Here is a 13,765-nt window from a genome sequence, read left to right on the forward strand (position 1 = left end):
GCGGCGCGTTTACGTGAGCAGAAAACACCCCATGCGGTTCACTGGGTTCGCGCTAATCCATGTTCCTTTTTGATTATGTAATTCTGGCTCCTGATGTCATAAGGAAGTTCTTTCAAGATTAGCTCCCAAAAAGCACTGCCTTTTAAAATTCGCTAAAAAAAAGCCCGTTTTGCGTGCGATTTGGGCACCACCTAGACGTCCTTCTGCCGCAAATGCACCCAGCAACCTAAGCCAGCTGCGTGAACCGCACGGCGAGTTTCTGCACGCGATTCGTGCGCGGTATTTTCGTGCCTGCGGTGGCTCCTTTCCTGCACAAGCAAGTGCGTTTGTGCCTTGAGTAGCATTTTAAAGAGCGGTTAGAAGCGGCCGTTGGAGCTACCGCATGACTCCGCGGCCGGTGCTGCCGCCATGTTGCCAACGCCTACCGCTCGGCACGCACCGTGCGGGTGGTTTGCGCGGCGGCATCAGCGTGCCTCGGGCGTACGCGCCGCGTTTTCCCTTGCAGAAAAACCAAAAAGCGTTTCATGCGGTTCACGCTTTCGTCGCGCGCGAACGTGTTGTGTTCGGTAACTTCTTGGGGGGCTCCAACACTGGTTTCCCCTATTCTAAAACTGTGTGGGCTGGCCCCAAAGTGGTTTTCCCTGACTGGTACTACTTGATTGAAAAATTCCCTGACAATTTCCTGACTTTTCCCGGTGGCTCAAAATTCCCTGACTTTTCCCGGTTTTCCCGGTCGCTAGACACCCTGTGAGAAGCCCAATCTGTATTGTGTGGTCTATTGATTCGGGCCGTTACATCTTGTGCAGTCACACTTGGTTACCTTTGTCACTACGATCTAATCGTCAGGAACCACTCAGTGACCAGCACTGACTCACTTCACTAAGCCGGGTCCAGTGTAGCAGGGAAGCTCCCCACATGTTGGTTTAGGCAGAGAAAGCAGGCCGTCTTCCGTAAGAGTGAATGCCACCAGGAGACCAGCAAAAGTGACGCGGCCAACTAGACAGGCGAGCAGAGCGTGGACAAACATAGCAGGCAGACCCTGCCAGCTATGGCGCCAGCCAGCTATACGCCTTTGGGGAGAGAAGGGTCTCTCAGGGAGGAGGAGGGTGCTCATGGGCTAAAGGGGCAGGCTGGCGCGCCGGCTGGCGGAGGAGGAGGAGGACGTGTCACGTCTCGCACGAAAGCCCGCGAGACCCGGCATGCCCTTGCCGTGGAGGGCGGCAGCCCCACCGGCGTACTAGCTCTAAGCAAGACATGGAGACAGACGTGGTCCCCACAACTCAACCCACATTGCTTGGTTATTCCGCGTACTTATACAAAAGCTTTTCTTTTTTAACATCTACTGCACGCACCACGAGCGTACAGCTCTTGTGGGAGCATCGATCATTGATGGAAGAGCTGCCATAGGGGGGGGGGGGGTATTGGTAGTTGACGGAAGAGCTTTTCTAGGCGGCCACGTTGCCATGTGCCTGTGTAAATTTGTGATGTGCTGAATCGTCCAGTCTGTCCCGAGTGCCCTGTGCCCGAAGAACTCTCTCGGCGCTCGTTCACAGCAGCGTCCAAATGGGCTGCTTTCTGCACTCACACTTTTCTTCTTTTTTTGATAGATGCAATTTTTTGGGATGGAAGGGGGGGGGTCGACCTACATTCGAGTCGACTAACAATTGTGTAAATAAGGGTAAAATACTGTATTTTTATTTAAAGTGATATTAATTTCTCGACCAGTCTCTATTAACGACAGCTTCGTTCTTGTTGGTACTCAGTAGACTGTTTCAGAAGGACAGAGCTCCATAGTTTTGCAGCTCACTTCTTCAAGGGGCCATGCAGACAAAATACAAGATTATTTCACCCGAAGAATTTGGTGTTTTATAGTGCCCCCAGCACTTTCCCAGCAGCAAGTGGTGCTATACACTCAAATCTTGTTATAACGTAACGGGATATAACGAAGTACCGTAATTACCCGATTCTAACGCGCCCCCGATTCTAACGCGCACCCGATTTTCCAGGCAAAAAACCTAAAAACTTCCACCGCCGTTTGTAACGCGCTAGGGACTTTGTGAGCAAGAAAAACGAATGCGAGAGAAACGGGCGATTTATTCCCCGAAGTAATCTCACTCATCTCACTCCTCGTCGCTCTCCCAGAGCTCCTTGTCGCCTTCCGCTGACCGCAACATCTCGTCATTGGTGCCGTCAAGCGCGTTCGCGACGCCACACTTCTGAATGAACGTTCAACCATGGTCGATGGGATCGTGGCCCACGCCTTGCATGCCCATCCCGCGAGCTTCTCGAGACATACGCTTCCGCCAACTGCTCGTTGTGAACGTGTGGGTGCCGCTCGTAAGCCGCGGAAGCGGCGCATTTTCGTTGCCGCAGCTGCCATTGCTGTTATCAAGCACGCAAGTGGAATAATTTGACGATTTGTGTGAACGCCGAAAGAAAAGCCTAGGCGCCTAAATCCGAAAAATTGTTGCTAAAAGCTTTGACGCCATCTTGAGATGGTGATAGTGATGGGTGGAACAAAATTTCAGCTGTTTCGGCAGTTTCGGTTTCGTATCCGATTCTAACGCGCATGCGATTTTTCGGCCTATTTTTGCGGGGAAAAGGTGCGCGTTAGAATCGGGTAAGTACGGTAAATAAAATTCCCCTTAAAATCTTCATAGAGAACCATGCATTTGAAACCGCGTTGTAACGAAGTAAAATTGACCTGTCAATGAATATAACGAACTATATTAGTCTCCCCTCCCAATGAAAACCACAGCGGTGTGTGCAGCGTTCCACGGAGTTCCACACTCGTTCAGCGCCGCTGTTTTAAAACTGCCGCGTCGACATGCGCGATCGAGCAAGCTATCCTCTTTGCTCAGTCAGTGGGGCGGAGCAAGAGGCATGGCTCGCTCAATGCCGATGCCGACATGCTATTGTCGCAGATGTCACCGGACAAACTGACGCAAGCGACGACGAAGACGCTGTGGTCTACCATGCCCACGTGTTCAACGTGCCAACGTCGTCGCACGCAATTGATGCGGTTGACCTTCTACGTTGTTTCCTCGGTGCCCATGGTGATGGCGAAAATGGCATCAACGCGGTGGCCCATGCACTGGAAAGGAAGTCTTCAGCTTGCGATGTCCGAAACAAAGGAGCATCACAGACTTTTTTCCAGCTATGTCTAAGATATTTGTCTTCTATTCAATTTCCTTCGCAAGCGTACTCGCGTAGCGGTACAGTGGGCCGCGAGGCGATTTTCTTCTTTGCATGCTTATAGGTGTGCATCCAACTGAGCATACATTGCCGTAAACTGTTATAATTGATATAACGAAATAATGGGTGTAACGAAATATTTATGGCTCCCCTTCAACTTCGTTATAACGAGGTTTCAGAGTATTCACTGAGAAATTAATAAATTTAAGTTAAAATTTTGATTCCCCCGCCAAATTGTGTGTTTCATGACGTTTGGCATGACGTCACACGTACGGGCCTTCAAGCGAATTTCTAGTGCGGGGTTCAGCCTGCAGTGGGCTGCGGGGCCTTGTTTACTCTCATTCCTCCTAGATGGTGCCACCATACTGCTCTGCACCACTATTCACTTTTGCTTTGTTTTTGACCATATTTGCACCTGGCTTGTTTTTGTTAAAATAGGTAGTACATAATTGTTTTGTGAAGCATGGGGTATGCTCGACAAACAGGGTCACGTAAGACAATGTCGCTTACGCCAATCGGCCAGTGCCACCTGAGACAAACCCCGAGGTGCCGCACTGCTGTGTAGCTATAACACGCATAGTGTGCGCAGTACCAACAGCAGTAAGCACTGGTACTATTATGAGCAATATGAAAGGGAACACAGGAACGCGTGGCAAACAGCCTCGAAACAGACTCGGAGCGATACACGGATGGCACTGTGAAAAACAAAGGGGGAAAGGAGGGCGCTCTTCCACTAACTGTTGGCACTCCCACCGCGCTGGTATTTCTATACAAAGCAGCAGCCTGCGTCATTTCGCTGATAATATGGCATCGTCGGACAGCCGAGAAGACGCACGGCGGGAATGGGGACAGTTGTTAGAACAGCGTCCCCCTTTCCACTTTGTTTCCGACGGTGGCCGCTGCGTATCACTCATAGCTGGGTCTGAGGGTGATTTCTACGCGTTTCCTGTGTTCCCTTTCATATTGCTCATAATAGTACTTCTATGTTTACGCGTACTTTTGCAACTTCCATTGTTTTAGCCCACCATTCTTACTGCTATAAAATTAATATGCATTACACTTAAGAGAAAATAGCTCGTTCTGCAAGCTTATAAGCCTTGCCTAACTTAAGTTTGCTTTTGCAGGCCTCAGCCAATCGCACAGCTGGGAATATGTCATCATAGGTTCTGTTGCAGGAAATGAGCTAGTGGGTCACATGGCCATTCCCTTTTTTACTAATTATGTAGCTAATCTGAGCGAAGTTAAAAGCAGTGTCAGTATGATTCTGACGAGGCAATCTTTGAACGAACCAAACTTGTTTTGTCTGCATGGCCCATGTAAAGGCCAACTGCGCTCGAGTTTCCCCTTGAATAAATTGTGGGTCACATGGCCATTCCCTTTTTTACTAATTATGTAGCTAATCTGAGCGAAGTTAAAAGCAGTGTCAGTATGATTCTGACGAGGCAATCTTTGAACGAACCAAACTTGTTTTGTCTGCATGGCCCATTTAAAGGCCAACTGCACTCGAGTTTCCCCTTGACTAAATTTATTTTGAATGCGCAGTACGTACCACCAAATCAGCTGGGACACAAGTGGTAGCCCCGTGAAATGCCTCGTTAATCAGTCAGAAGCGTTTCACAGATGGGGCTGCACCTGCCGGCGGATCGCGTAAACAGCCATGACGCGCCTGTGGCACTCAGGCCGGCCGGGGCTTTGTCCTCTGGCCAGCCATGCAGCTGGAGAACTGGTCAAGCTCAGCTGTAATCGCTTCACCCATGTGCTGCCCCATGCGCGCGTAGAGCTGGCACGCAGGCTTGCTCCCAAGCTGCTGACCCCATACGGCCGCTCGCTGGCCGGCTGCAATGTCACTTGAATGGCCGCACTTTCCTCAATTTCGGTTTCAAAATTGCCGATTTCAGCATCCTGGAAATGTGCCGGGATTCGACCAACGCCTGGAGCCAATACCACACTTGCAACCTTTCCAACAGCAGCAGAAGGTGTGACATACTATAGCACCTTTTCAGGCCTCCTCTCGGATGATTGCTTCAAGTTTAGAGGAGAAAGCAACCAAGGTGTGCAGGAGCTCAATACAACCAGTTACAGTCACTGTTCTGCCGCTGTTTCAGAAACAGGTTCCCCCATTGTCATCTGCAGACAGACTTCAATCTCCCAGAAGAAGATACCAAGTTTGGCTCCACAGGGGTGCACCAAGGGGGAGAAAGGAGGTGGGGGGGGGGGGGGGGGGGAAGAATCGCCACGTGGAAAGAGAAGTACTCACACACAAGGTTGTCCAGCAGGTATGTCAAAAGCTTTGTTACTCCGTTGGGTTCCGTGTACAAATTCAGGATTTCTGGTGGCAGGGGGTTGCCAAGGAGTCCTAGAAAATCAAATAAGATGCACGTATTAAACCCCACAAAAAAGAAGGAACCACTGATCCCTGTGCACAAAGCATAAATTTGGAAAAGAAAAAAAAAAAGATAACATATCTATGGTACCTTTTCTTTTGTGACGTAGAACACTAAGAACTGCCGCCGGTGGCACTTCACCAATGACTATGCGCCATTGCCAATGCTTTGCAATTCCACGAGAGCAAGGGAAACTCCCGTTTTGTCTTGCAGCTGCGTATCATGGCCACAGGCAGTGGTTTCTAAAAAGGTGACAAGTTTTTTTGTTTGGCATCTTATCTTGAAGTGCGCCCCCCTCACTATATAAGCTGCATGGCAGGCTTTTAAACATCCATAAAACAGGTCGCAGTGCCGAGAACCAAAATAAACTCCTCGTGGCCACAGAAGTTGTTTAATAAAAATGTTACACAAAGAAAACAGGTACCCCCCCCCCCCCCCCCCCCCCCCCCCCAAAAAAAAAAAAAACTTTTTTTCCAAAAGGTGCAGCTAGATGAGAATGTGTAAATGTAAAACACTTTGCATACAAGACACTTTTGTCTCTTATACCTTTCAAAAAAGGCACGAACTGTAGTTTTTTGCCAAATGGGCTGGCTTGCTGCCAGGGCTGGTGAGTGTGTTTGTTTCAATAAAACATTTTGCCTTGGTGCAGAAATGCAACAGAACGTTTTATGCAGGTGAATGTGAATGCTATCGTCCACTTTCAAAGTCAGCAAACACACATACAACGGCCAGTGGCAAAAGTTACAAGATTGCTTGGGCAATCGACCATGTGTCGAGGCCTTCCATCAGCTTTTCTGGCCAACACTATCTCCTAGGTGGCAGCAGCTTTCAAGGCACGCATGTTTTTTGTTTGTTCAAGCCAGTCGGCACACCTTACAACGTGCCGTTTTATGGCACGAAAAAAAAAAAGAAAAAAAAAAAGGTGCACAGGTGCCAGCTGTGTTTATTCTTATTTAAACAAACAAAACATTCTTTGTGATTACACAAAATGCAGAAATAGATATGCAAGTTGTGATCTTTCAGTTAAACTAAAAAGATTTCAGCCTTCAGTGTCCCTATTATGGTGCCATTATAAAAAATAATACCCTATTGCCCTAGCCCTTACTCAAACCTCTTATTGAATAACCTTAACTAACTAAACTCAAACTTAAATAAAGTCCAGCCAATATTCGCACGTACGAACTTATTTTTCTTCTCATTGATAGTATGTTATCGATGAATACCAATTCAAGTTCTGCCGCTCTCCAAGCGCTTCTGAACAGCTAACGCCATCCAAAGGGTAAAAGAGGAAGTATTTCATCAGTTTCGCTTGTGAGTTTTTCTCTGCAGCGAGGGGGGGGGGGGTATTTCTTTAAAGCTCGTTCGCTGTCAGGCACACGTGGTTTCTGTTGTGGCGTTGACGCCGCTTGCCGAAGCTCCACGGAAACGGCGAATTTTAATGGATTCCGAAGAATCTGAGCTGTAACCTCTGGATGATGGCAGCAGCAAAGACACGCAAGATGACTTCAATTCGTCAGACTTCAGCACAGATGGTGAAAGGGCATCAAACCACCCCGGAATGTCAGCAGGTATCCATTGGTAAGTTTCGCTTTCTCCTCGAGCCATTCTATTGCTGCCGGGCCTTAAAGTAAAGTAAACATATCCAGCCTGTTCTAAAAAAGGACACAGTTCTTATCTGCGGGGCGTCGACTTCGTTCGGCTGGACCACTTGGTGCCAGCCGCACAGTGGAGCCAACCTTTGTTTTACCGCATTGAGAAACTGCTTCGTGCGGTGGCATGATAGGCACCAGAGCTTATATTTTTGAATGTATGTAGACAACTTTTGTACTTACAGAACTCATATTTGCAGTACTATTCTAAAAGGGCCTTGTATTCAAAGTGCGTATTTCAATTTTTTTTTACCCTGTGCAAAAAAGCATTGATGTTTTCATCATTTTTTGTTTTTTTACTTTTTTCTGCTTTGATAATTTTTTGATAATACATATTCATAATAAATCTGTTTGAAATTAATACTGTTGGAAAGCCCTATCCTTGCTCTATCACTTCAAACATTACACTTTAGCATCAATCATTTTCTGTGGCAGCAAAAAATATTTCTTGGACTACCCAAAAACAACAGATTTTTCCAGAGTCACAAAAGTGTTAAGACTGCTTTACTGCTTACACAGGCGCACATTTATTCTGTGGCTCCCTTGCCCCGCATGCACTTTCACGCAAGCTGAAAATACGCAATGCATGCCGCCTGTTTGACGCTAAGACACAGCCTCTGCGATCGGCTGCCGGCAGCGCACTCGTCCAGCTGGCGGAAGATGCCGCTAGGGCCCACGGGCTCATGGCCGCCATCTAACGGGGAAGGCTAGGTGACTTCCTCCCTGTCACCCCCTTCCTTCTACCAGTTTGGGCTCAAATAAAGTTCCTTCTCTCTCTCTCTCTCTCCAGCCGTCCCAATCGCCCAGAGGGAGCATAATTCCAAAGAGGCCGCTTCGTTTTTTTTCGCCGCACCGCAGCACGCAGGGCCGATGGTTGAAACGAAAGCCGTGTATGCTGCAACGCTCCTCGAAATGGCGTTTCGTCAACTTTCGTGCTTCGTATCACAATAAAAAGAAAGCATAGCTAATGTTGATTGTAGTGTTTAACGCGCCGATGCAACGCAGGCAATGAGGCACGCCGTAGTGGAGGGCTTTGGGTTAATTTTGACCACCTGGGGATCATTAATGTGTGCCGAAATCTCGCACACACGGGCGTTTTCGCTTTTTGCCTCTATCAGAAAAGCGGCCGCCGCGGCCGGGAATAGAACCCGCGACCTCGTGCTCAGCAGCGAAACGCCTTAGCCACTGAGCATAGCTGATGTTATGGATGCAAAGTGACTCATAGAACCTGATAATGCATTTATTTTAGCCACGATTGCAGCTATGCGACTTCTTTAACATATGCTGTATGACACCCTCGACACACGGACAATATTTGCTACCACCAATGAAAAATTTCTGGCGCTTAATTAAATAACGTTCAGTTCACTAAAAGGTCATTATTTTTCAGGTCTTTCTTATCCCGGCTTACGTACTTTATACCATCTGCATGTTCAAAACAGTTCAGTAGAGCACAGGGTGCGATCGCATCATACCCCCGACGGATGGCTGTGCAAACGGCTGCTTGATGAAAAAGAGGTTGCTGTGCCCTTACCTAGTCTTCGAATTAATGCCTGTTTGGTAGAAGCATCCGTTCTATATTTAGGATTAACACGTCTAAGGAGTATTACGTTGAGCGATAGCAAGGATGCGGCAATCTGTTCTACACATGCGCGTTTAAGCAAGTTACGGTTTCAATATTGGTCGCAAGAAATAAAAAAAACTTGAAGTCAGATGCACCCCGATTTCATTGTATTCTTAATTCTTAAACATATTTTGTGGCCACAGGCAAGCCCAATTTTGCCTATTTTGGTATGAATACCCAAGAGATTTAAATTTTCAATTACTGATTTTCAATTAATGAACTCGCCCAAGAGCTGCATGGTTCATTGAACATCTACAGGGGTGGAACAGGGTACATGGGTTTGGGAGCAGTCCTGGGAGCAGGCAAAAGTGCCTTTTGTAGCACCCTTGGAGCAGCCAGAAATGCCTATTGGAGCATGTTTGGAGCAGCAAGAAATGCCATTTGGAGTAGTATGGGACACCGTTTCACAGCATTATGGTGCATTCATAATGATTAACCAGTGCAAACTAAACGGGACGAGAGAGGAGTACGCAACACGAGCGCTACTAACAATTGAAGTTTTATTGAAAAGAAGGAAAACATATAAAGAGTTGAGCCTGCGCGCTAACCACAGCCGTGACGTAGACCACTCAGCAGCAAACACACTATCCGCAACACAGAAAACTGAAGCTCAAGCACTGTTTAGATAAGCAACTCCAATATCCAGCAGTGACACCGAGGGCGAGCTAATGCACGCGTGAGAATAGACCCGTGAAATCTTTGTCTATCATGTTAGAAGGCATGATTAATGTTGGACCATCCCCCACTAAACAAAGCTAACCCAAAGCTCACAAGCAAAATTGGTAATTAGTACCTCAAAGCAAAAGTGAACCGAATTAACAAGCAAGAGCGAAGTGTCCAAAAACCTGTTTGTTCATACATGCTGCTACGAAAAGTTGCAGGCAGCTAAGCCAGCGTCGTCAAATATGGGCGACTAAATTTACCTCTAATAAACAACAACTTTTCATGTGAATATTATTCTGCTTGTGGTAAGCCACAAAAATATTGTAACGAGATGAAGAGAAAGTGGACAGTGCACTGCAGCGTCATGGTCATCCTATGATGACCATGGTGAAGATGATACCTTCTTGATTATAATTCCTGCATAGCAAAGCACATTTTGGGCATGATGCGATTACGGGGGTTAATGTGGTCCCATCATCCCCACAACATGTAGCTACCTATTTGCCGGGAATTTAATTAACGCCCCGTAACAACGTTTTACTTTTGGTCATTTTTCATTGATTGTGGCGCAGCGGCCGAATCACTAAACGAAAGTTTGCAAATGCGAAACAAAGAAATGCGAAGAGAAGGCAGAGAAGGTGGGAGAAGGAGCTTCAAACCTGCTGCCTTGTGGCTAAGCCATAGCCAACTTTTATAGTCACTCATAACCCTGACGAAATCGAAACCATAACTGCCCTGAAGAGAACGAAAACACGATGTTCTAGCCAAATTTTCGGGCACAGGGCATAATGGCGGTCGTATCTAGCGGCTCAATTCAGGTGCTGCGGTACAGGATGGCACTGATAAACATGTTTGGCACAACAGGAGCGGTTCGGCGCACAATGGCGCAGGTAAACTCGTTTGGCGCTTAATGGCGCAAGTGGCGCAGCTGTTCCACCCCTGCATCTAGTATTTACAAACTACACTGCACTTATATACACAAATGTAAGCTTTCAAGGCATCTTCATGTCTTGACAAACAGAACAGTTCGTACACGAAGCACTTTGCGATGCAGGGGCTTGGACACCAGTTTTTGGCGGTGTACAGCCTTGTCCGTGACAGTTGCACCAACACTGGCACGCAGTGGCCTCACTAACTTGGCCATCACTATGGACAGAGTGGTTGCAGCACGTTCATCCCTTGCTGGGCAAGTGAACAGAGGACAACGTTCTAGATGAGGCAAAATCAGTGCTCTGTATGCACAAGCAGTACGCGCTTTATCAGCATGCTGCAGCTATTTTCAAATAGGTCCGTTTTTCCTTCATGACAATAACCTAAACTTGTCCGCATTAAAAAAAAAAAAAAAAAGCTGGCGACAACTATGTTTGAATTTTACTGTGACAGCACAACCTACAATAAACTCCTCATAAGATTTTCTACGTTTTGGGGGGCCAACCAAATGCTTATAAAGCTGCTTCTTTGAATAGTGAGTGTGCCTTTTATTTAGAGAAAACTGCATAAAAAATTAATTATACCATCGTAAACGATGGCTAATTGAGTTGCATGCCGCAAAAAATGAACATAAACTAAAATCTTGTCGTAAATTTTAAAAAGCAGGTGCAAAAAAAATATACATAACAGGTGTTCCCTGAACGAGGTATCAAACAAAAATATGCAAATGTTCAATTTCTAAAAATAACTGGCAAAGATCAAACACGGCACCAATATAAAAATGCGATCACTGCGCTCGATTGTTGTCCATAACCACCCTATGCGGAAATTGATTGATTGTAGGGTTTAACATGCCGACGCAACGCAGGTAATGAGGCACGCCGTAGTGGAGGGCTCCGAATTAACTTTGACCACCCTGGTGATCTTTAACATGCGCCGAAATCTCGTACACACGGGCGTTTTTGCTTTTCGCCTCCATCAGAAAAGCGGCCGCCGCGGCCGGGAAGCCAACCCGCGACCTCGGGCTCAGCAGCGCAACGCCTTAGCCACTGAGACACCCAGCGGGTCCTATGCGGAGATAAAAATATAACGGCTGTTCCAACAAGGAAACACCCGATAACTCTGTCGCTGAAAAGTCTTCGCACCCAAATGTCCGTGCACCTGAATTTCCGCACCAAAATGTCCTGCACTGATCACAGCGCAATAATCACAGGGCGATTAACTTTTCGCCATAACTTGGTTTCAGTGCTGTTCCTCGAAGCTTCTGAGACAAGCGGACTTTATGACCTGGTCGATCGGTTGGTCAGCTCGACAAAGATAAAACTGCAACACGGTTATGCGAATTCCGGCAGCGAGGACCCACAGGCCCCGCAAAGCCGTCCAAGGGAGTCTGTGCAATCCACCGAACCATTGGCTAACACCACCACCCCGCGGCGCATTGCGGAGTTAACCAAATTACATGTTTTTGCTAGTGGGAGCGCCGAATGGGACAGCCGAAGCAACGGCGCGCCGGCAGCCGATCGTGGAGGCCATGGCTAAGCATGTCTGACTACCACACAGAGTCTATTCACCCCGTTCTTGAGCCTGTTTAAAATGCAATGAATGCAAGAAATAGCTTCGACCTTAAATTTTGGATTGACTAGCTCTGCCCTTGAGTCACTTAATAAGCCTCCTTCAAGCCCTTGCAATTACGTGTTTCAGATTACCAGCAGTTGCTAGTCTTGCTCCCTTGGCCTTCTAATTATTACATGCTCGGCATACGTGTGAAAGACACTTCGGCTAGTTTATTGTTACTAGGGGGAGGTGATTGATTGATTAACCTTCTGATCAATCGATTAATGCTTTAGTTGTGATTAATTTTTTTAACCGGTTAATTGGGTGAGGTCATGTGACCAACATGAACCAAGAGTGCCATGTTGAAGTTCTCCACAAGCATGCCGAGGATCATGCTCGTGGTTACATAACCGGCCTTACGTCACAACAGGAAACAGTGCAAGTATGATCCGAGATTACAGTTGTGAAAACCGTAAGGTGATAGCCGAAACACAGAAAGTAAAATGACTATTCGTAATACAAATATACACGGCACAAAAAACTGCAAGCGGGCACTCACACCGCTTTAGCGTTGCACACCCTAACTGTGGCATAAGTAAACCACGATTAATTAATATCCCCCACAATTATGGCAAGTGCAATGATGCTGGGCCAGAATTCTCAGTTTTGTCCATTTCATGTCCACTTCAAAGTGCCTTAGAACAGTGGTTTGGGCTAGTTTTAATTCAAAGTGCCCATTTCGAGCGAGCCCTGATTGGCCGAAAGTAGATGACCAAATGTGACTCAGCACTTCCATTGGTCAAGGGGCTCGCAAGTGCAACCATGTCACGACTGCAATGGACTTGAAACGGACATTTTCGAAATGGACACATCTCAGAATACCGCCCCCGATTCAATAAACAGTGTGAATGATGACCGCGGATATAAGCGTTCCGGACGCATCAGATTTGATTGATTGTAGGGTGTAACGCGCCGACGCAACGCAGGCGATGAGCCGCGCTGTACTGGAGGGCTACGGATTAATTTTGACCACCTGGGGATCTTTAAAGTGCGCCGAAATCTCATACACGGGCGTTTTTGGTTTTCGCCACCATCAGAAAAGCGGCCGCCGCAGCTGGGAATCGAACCCGCGACCTCGTGCTCAGCGGCGCAACGCCTTAGCCACTGAGCCACTATTACTACGGTATTCCATTTTCCTTCCGAAACCAATGCAACCGATTAAAGCCTGCTGATTATTTAATCGATGCCCAGCCCGAATTATTACCATTCACTGGACTACCTGCTCCCAGTGCTAACACGACATGTCATGTACCTCACCCCCCGCAGAACGTCCACCACGGTCTCCTCACCCAGCTCGGTGAGGCGGAAGAGCTTCCCCAGCTCATAGGGCAGCCTCTTGAGGAGGTTGAAGTTCAAGTAGAGCTCGCGCAGCAGCACCAGTTCCCCGACCTCGGCCGGCAGTGAGCACAGCTTGTTGGAGCTCAGGTCCAGGATGGTGAGGCACTCGAGTTGGCGAATGCCCGGGGGAAGCCGCTCCAGGCAGTTGTCATTCAGGTACAGGCCGCGCAGGTGCGACAGGGTCCACAGGGCGGGGCTCAGGTTGCGAATGACGCCTGCAGCCAGGGCCCAACAACACAGCCCACGCTGTCACAGCCATTTTGCAGGCCCACTTAAGGGGGAAGGGGTCTTCAATGAAACGCCCTACTGCAGCCACTACCACGAAAATTGAGGAACACATGTAGTTTCTCATTCCGATGGTAGACAGA

At 47.6% G+C, this 13,765-nt stretch overlaps 1 protein-coding gene across 2 annotated transcripts in view; it reads right to left on the bottom strand.

Annotated features, from left to right (window-relative positions):
• Twin (CCR4-NOT transcription complex subunit 6-like twin) overlaps positions 1-13,765 on the bottom strand; it is a 150,197-nt gene that overhangs the window by 125,675 nt on the left and 10,757 nt on the right. For both annotated transcript variants that reach the window (XM_077683784.1, XM_077683776.1), the window contains exons 3-4: positions 13,349-13,612; positions 5,453-5,551 (exon numbers count right to left, since the gene is read on the bottom strand). In XM_077683784.1, coding sequence (XP_077539910.1) covers positions 5,453-5,551; positions 13,349-13,612 — 363 coding nt within the window. The remainder of the gene's footprint in view (positions 1-5,452; positions 5,552-13,348; positions 13,613-13,765) is intronic.

Source organism: Haemaphysalis longicornis, unplaced genomic scaffold (assembly GCF_048455015.1).
Source record: "Haemaphysalis longicornis isolate Haplotype H1 unplaced genomic scaffold, Haemaphysalis longicornis Haplotype H1 scaffold_1, whole genome shotgun sequence".
In the NCBI taxonomy this organism is placed as follows: domain Eukaryota; kingdom Metazoa; phylum Arthropoda; class Arachnida; order Ixodida; family Ixodidae; genus Haemaphysalis; species Haemaphysalis longicornis.